Source organism: Balaenoptera physalus (genome assembly GCF_965194825.1).
Source record: "Balaenoptera physalus genome assembly, chromosome: 7".
NCBI classification, from domain to species: domain Eukaryota; kingdom Metazoa; phylum Chordata; class Mammalia; order Artiodactyla; family Balaenopteridae; genus Balaenoptera; species Balaenoptera physalus.
The window spans coordinates 5,808,539-5,815,337 of NC_138886.1; the positions used below are offsets into that span (position 1 = coordinate 5,808,539).

The following is a 6,799-nucleotide window of genomic DNA, read 5'->3' on the forward strand; positions in this document are numbered from 1 at the left end:
TATAGATGGATAGATACAGCCACCATCAATGATCTCCCTTTTACAGATGAGGAAACTGAGGTTTAAAGATGTTAGATAACTTATCCAAAGTCACTAAGCTAGTAATTGGCAGACCCAGAACTTGAACTCATATAGACTGAATCCAAAGCTTTAATAACCACTTCACTATACTACCTCTTGGGTATTCTGCAACCATCAAGTGAGAGAACTTATATGAAAGTCCTTGCCTGGCACCCAGCACAACACAAGCTCAATGAATGGTAGCTATTGTCGTCATTAGAGATGGGGCCCTGGCTGATTCTGCCCTATTAACTGGCATTAACCAAAACAAGGAATTCTATATGTCAATCGAATAAGATATCAGCTCTTCTTAGTAGCTTTTGCTGACAACTTCATGCCACCCACATTTGGGGAGAATTAAATACTCCCTTATCTGTTTGCAGAGCACTTTACAAACTACCTTTAAGTGGCGTGACCTCACTGAGGAAGTTGCTGGTTATACTGTCTCCCCATTACAGGGAGCTCTTTGAGGTGTGGACCTGTCTCAATCATCTTGGTACTCCCAGGACAAAGGTTCCTTGACTGGGAGCTCCAGGGATTAGCTTTAGAGAATTCATGAACCTCCTGAAATTACATACAAACTATTTAAATATTTCCGAGGAGCGGTTCAAAGTTTTCAAGAGTCTTAAAAAGGTCTATGCTCCAAAAAAAGTTCAAGAACTTCCCTAATGCACAGCAAAGCGTTTGGCACATAGAAAGTACTCATTAAACGTTTGCTAAAGTTAAAGTGAATATGGAGAAGCCTGTCAGAAAAATGCTAAGATGACCAGCTGAGGCTCCAAGCTGAAATACTGTTCCAGCTAGGATCCCCCCTCCAAAGACCCTCAAGATGACATGACCATTAGTGTTCTCCCCGGTGTCCCATCTAATTCCACCAGCATCCCTTTGATGCTTTGAAGATTCTGCTGCAGAATTCTCATTGAGATGGAAAACTACCCAACTACCTCTGCAAAGGAACCGAGTCCCTCTTAGAATGCAGGAGACATGGGTCCAAGAACTACTGCATATATTAACTGTTTGTGTGCCTCCGAGAATACTGCTTTATCTCTCTTTGGCTTATTATTTTCAAATATAAAATGAAAATTATAACCCTTGTCCTGACTATTTCACTTGGTTGTTGTGAGGATCTAATTCCACGGTAAGATAAAACCAGCAGCAAACTTGTCTTATTTATCTTTACACGGGCCCGGCATCCAGCAAGAGGCCTTGGACTCAGCAGATCCTCAGACAACAGCAGGCAATCCCCATCACTTCACAACTTCCAAGAACACTACTCAGTCTTGCAAGTGATCTGCTATCATCTGATACTAGGATAAAAATGTAGTTCATGCCTCCAAAAGTATTGGCTATTCTTTCCCAAGTGTCTTTAAAACAAAACTCTAATAAATGTAAAACATTTTCAAGAGGGATGATTAAGAGTAAAAGAATTGCACAGCAAAGCTAGGGAGAGAGGAGCTTGAACAGACACCCAACACATCAGAAAGTAAAAGAACCAAAATAATATGGCCAAAACTTTTTTCAGATCTAGCTAGATGGAAGCTCTGAATGTTGGTGAGCTTGAAGGGACCACTGAGATTATCTAGCTTAATATTTCCTGAAGTTTGATCCACAGACGGTGATTTGGTTTTATGAAAAGAGGGTATGAAGTGACAGAACTTGGGTGTATTTACAATGCATATCCCAAACCCTAGTAGGACTTAATGCACAGAAGCATACTAAGGGCTCTGAGAAGTCCTGCAGTAAAGAAGCCAATTCACCTTTATTTAACCCTGTATCCCCCAAACTTCTCTGTCCATGAGCCCTTTTCCATGGAAGATCTATGAACAGCTTGTAGATCAAATGCTGGGAAAGGCCAACCTAGCCCAAGGTCATGCAGCTACTTGCAGGAGACTCAGATCTCTTAACTCTCCAGCACAGCGCTTTCCGTCAGAAATTTAAATTATTGTATGGGCTCACAATTTGGAAAAGGATGAGGAAAAAAAGCTGCTGACTAGGCATCCCGATGGGCAGTGCAGAACAAAAGCAAAGTGGTGAGAACAAAGGCAACTCGGAGAGTCAATGCCCCGTGCAAAGGGGCAGCTGCTACCCAGCTCCTGCCAAATAAAGGCACTGCAGAACGTGGGAGCAGTATGGCCAAGCATTAGATAAAAATCTCACTTTTTACGTGAAATTGTTCTAGTTTCTAAGTGTTGGCGCTGTGTGGTCAAACAAAGCATGCCTGCAGGCCCGCTCTGAGCCTTCTCCAGCCCACAAGCCACCAGTCTGAAAACTCTGGTCTAGGCAAATTTGCATTTGGGACTTAAGAAACCTTACTTTGATGATACACATGGGTTACCAGATTTTAAAAGAAAGATAAAGAAGTCCCAGCTGAATATCAGAAAAGCGTTAGAGGCATACAGTGGAACGTACTGTTCATTTACCATCTACTTTTCAATACCAAATATGAAGTTCAGTGCTTCCATTAATGCGCGGTGACCCAAATGGGCTCAGTCACATCATGAAAACCCTTCAACAAGAACTCGCTCTCTGTAGGGTACTCTACTGGGTCCCATCAAAGCAAAGACACAGAGCAGCCCACAGATGTCCTGCAGACACTGGTTTTCTTCAAGTGTCTGAGAAAGTTCAAATGAATGTACATGCAGGAGTAAGTCCCTTGTGAAATGATGATCTGAGCTACTCAACCACTGGGCACGTCTGAGACAGTCTCAGTGGAGTAAACTTAAAAGCCACTGAGCATTCAGCACACGTGACTCTGCCATGAGGCACAAACATCACATATGAGGTGAGCAAAGGCAGTATCTCTCAAGGAGTGCCCAACAGCCAATGAACACAGGCCTTTTCTTTAAAAGGTAGAGGCACATTCTTTTAAAGGAAATTTAGTGTTTCTATACAGCACACGTGCCAAATCATCTACTGCTCAGGCTCGAAGTGGGAAACAGCAGCACTGGGAAGCATTTTGTGCAGGACTGTGGGACTTCGGAGGCCCCACACCAACCAACAGTTCCAAAAAACAGCGCTAGTAAAGAACAGGCTCTAGGCCTTAAAATCTGTCAAAGGTTACTTTCCACTGACTCTTCAGTGGCCTGGTCACAATCATTTGGGAGCAGAACCACCATGATGCCCAACTCCATGAGGTACCAATGAACACTGTATTTATGTGAATAGAACACTCTGGAATTATGCAGTGCAGAGGCACTGACTGGGTCTAGGTCAAAATAGGAGCTTAAAGTCCTAAGAAGCCCTAGCAGTTTGATAAGAGAACGTCTATTTGGGTGATGACTGGCAGGTGGTTGGTCCAGCTCGTGGAAGGAAGGCTGCTGGGAATGTGAAGTACACTGTGGTGTGACACCGTCCTGTTAAAATGTGAATGGGTGCACTTGGTGATGGATGCTACTAAACTATCAGCAGTGGGCTTTCCAGGAACGCTTTTATATTTTTAGAAAAGCTAAACAAAACAAAATAGATTTGTATCTACTCATCCATAATCTCCATGAGGTCCCCTTGAAAGCCTGACAGACAGTAGTCAGCGTAGAGGTGCAGTGTGGCCACAGAACAGGATAATCTGGCTTTAAGTCCACATCCCATTCTTATTAGGATCCTGCGCTCTCTAAACAACGAGTTGAAGAAACACTTTATTTTTGCTAACCAGCCAATGACTTCAGAGAACTGGACATGATTTTTTTTTAAACACCCAGCAGTTCTTAGATCTTCACCAGTAGGAATGAATCAGATCACATTTCTACATTTGTGTACTTCCCTACAAAATGACTATGTTATCCCTTTGGCCAAACACTATTAACTCACTGGACTTCACACTGCTGCAGAAATTTTAAATTTTATATGACATCTTCAGAGACTCCCTTCAGATCTAGGAATACCATGCTTAGAGTGATCTAACAGCAACAATTGGTTCCCTTTGTTGGAAAGAGTCCAAAGGATACAAAAGGAGGCTTCAAGATGCCAGGAGGGAAGCTTCGTGGATTAGGTGCTGGACTCTACATATCAGACTTCATAGAAACTGCAGGTTCAAATCCCATCAGGGTCAACTCAGACTCCACTGTGATATTCTGGATAAACTGAGCACCAGACAGCTTACTGCTCCCTGACAAACTTATGAGGGCCTTACAGACTGTCCCTGGTGTTTATGAGGGCACCTAAGAGGAGAGAAAGCTTTCCAATCATTTAAATAAAGAAATGCACTGTCTTTTATCTTCAGTTACTGGGGGGAAAAAATCACATTTCTGCAACATGCTGTGTATACAATGGCGAGGTAGAACCACCATCATCAGATGCCCACATGATATGAGCCCCTTTGAGGTAAGCTTCACTATTGATATAAGCACACAATATTTTAGATTTCTAACATTCCATTCTTGCCCAATGCAAATCTATAAATAAACCTAAAATTACCCACAAACCTGTGTTTTCTTTAGTTTTTAAAGGCCATCAAATCCTTGGAGATAGTATCGCCCTCCAGCTGTTAATATTCGGAAGTAATACACTTACAGCACTGTCTCCATTGGGCTTACAACTGCTCCAGTCAATGGTGCATTTCAGAGCTGGGAACATTTCCAGTGAAGTTTCCTCTGCTAGTAGTAAACACCACTGCTTCAACAATCCACATTAGGTCAGCATTTAACAGAGGGTCTCCCTCCCTCTTGAGCAGGTTGTCCAAGAATATGAGTTCAACCACTGGCTCAAGAGAAGCAGAAAGTCTTCTCAATGGTTCAAAATTCATTTTATGTTCAACTATAGGCCTTCTGCAAACTGAGGATCTGAGCTCTTTAGGGTAGTGACTATAATTCTTCCTGGATACAGAGGCCGACAAGGTGATTGTCACACATCAGCACAGAGTGAAAGCCATTACATATTAGTAGCCAGTGAGAAACAAGGTTCAGGACCCTGTACGGTAGAGGAGAGCAGTGTAACACGCCGGCAAGCAGAGTGCTGGAAGGGGAGCTGGATAGCACTGTTCATCCATTACAGCCACTGGTTGGCTCTGAAGTCTAAGTAAGATGGATACTCACTATATATTGGTTGGTGCCTAGGCAGTAAGTAACAAGTCATCGGATAAAATTTTAGGCGGAACCACAGGTTTGGAAACTTCTGGGATCCAAAGTAATGTCTATAGGAGCATCAGTATTACAATGAAAAGTCAGTATCTGGGAAACAGGTAGGGTTCCCTCCCCTCGAATACTGGAAAGAGGTGGAAAGACCATATCTTCAAGCGACCGAGTGGAGGCTTTCTTCTAATACAATGAGTCCTGTAGCTTTCTGTTAGGAATCAAGCAGTAATTAGTTATAGCCCAACTTTAAAAGTATCCGTTAGTATGCCTACAATTAAATAGGAAGAGACGATGAGTATAAGACACTCAGCAGAAGAAACTGAAGTGTTAGAGCTAACACTTGTTCAGTTAAGTTTCACACACACTACAAGGACATGTTCTGTTCTAAACATCATACCAGAAACCAAAGAGTATTTCTGGCAGGTCCCATATTCATTCTCCAGGGAAGCTTGCAACCTCTTAAAAATCAGTTTATTTAAGTCTGACAAAATGCACGACATTGTCAGATGGTCAAGTTTCACTGTTGGAATGACTTCATATCACATGCTCCCTGAAAGAGGAAAAACTAATGCCCATAAGGAATTTCTACATCTTATGGACCACCCACACCTATCTAACATCTTTCTTTCTCTCCTCTCCCGAAGCACCCTCAAAAGTAAAATACCCTCGAATTCCTTCCACTCCACCCTCGAAATATAATAAGTCTGAAGAGGATGTTTTCCAAGTTTTAAAAAGCTACTGGGCCTGAGACAGCCCCCTTCTGTCTAGACCGGGTCCTCGCCGTGAGCTCCCCTAGCCCCCTACCCTCGTAAACCTCAGAACCCCACGCTGGCTGCCCTGCGGGTCCAGCCCCGGCGTGGGGACGCGATAGGGCCAGGCGTCCTGGACAAATCTTTTCCCAGCGGCTGCAGGCACCTGGGAGACCGGCCCGACAGGCTGGGCCTGGGCCTCCCAGGGGCGCCTCATCCCTCGGCTCCTCTCGGCTGCAGGAGCCACCAGGAACGGCCGAGCCCAGCTGGGGCGTCAGCCCAGGTTACCTCCCGCCCCCAGGCCGGACCCCCTCCTCCCCATCAGGCCCGACCCAGCCCCGCCTCGGGCTCCCGTGCTCCTACCAGCCGGCCGCGCCCGTACCTGCCGGACCCGGTGCAGAGCGTCCACGAAGCCCTCGGCCTTCATCCCCACCGGAGCGCTCTGCCCCTGCACCAGCTCCGCCATTACCGCCCCCGCCGCCGCCGCTCGGCTCCCCCGTCGGGCCTCCCGCTCCGCTTGGGGACCCGTAGCCGGAAAAGGAAAGTCGCTCCACTTCCGGCGGAAGGGAAGCCGGGACGCTCGCCGACGCGAGAGGAGCCGCGTCTGCGGGGCGGGGTCAGGGCACGTGACCGCGGTCCGGCCGGAAGTGGGGGGCGGGCCCTGCGAGCGAGGCTGCCATCTGGTTTCGAGGGATAGGTTGCGATCCCTTCATTCCCAGACGTGATTTGGTCCAGGGCCGTCGATGATGTCGTGACAGACCCTTGAGGCGTGTGTGTGTGTGTGTGTGTGTGTGTGCGTGTGTGTGTGTGTGCGTGTGTCCCGAGGTGTCCGGCTGTCGACCGTTTGGAAACCCAGAGAGGAGTGACCTGGCTTTCCCTAGACGGCACCCTGGCTGCCCCTCTCAGGAATGACCATCGATTAGG

At 46.1% G+C, this 6,799-nt stretch overlaps 1 protein-coding gene across 11 annotated transcripts in view; it reads right to left on the minus strand.

Moving 5' to 3' along the window:
* Nucleotides 1–6,472, minus strand: part of FUBP3 (far upstream element binding protein 3) — a 49,244-nt gene extending 42,772 nt beyond the window's left edge. For 3 of the 11 annotated variants that reach the window (XM_082468197.1, XM_082468200.1, XM_082468194.1), the window contains exon 1: nt 6,258–6,425. In XM_082468197.1, coding sequence (XP_082324323.1) covers nt 6,258–6,341 — 84 coding nt within the window. In that variant the 5' untranslated portion in view covers nt 6,342–6,425. Of the gene's footprint in view, nt 1–6,238 lie in introns of all 11 variants that reach the window. The other 8 variants (XM_082468199.1, XM_082468201.1, XM_082468198.1 and 5 more) reach the window with 4 other exon arrangements.
* Nucleotides 6,473–6,799: the final 327 nt, after the last annotated feature.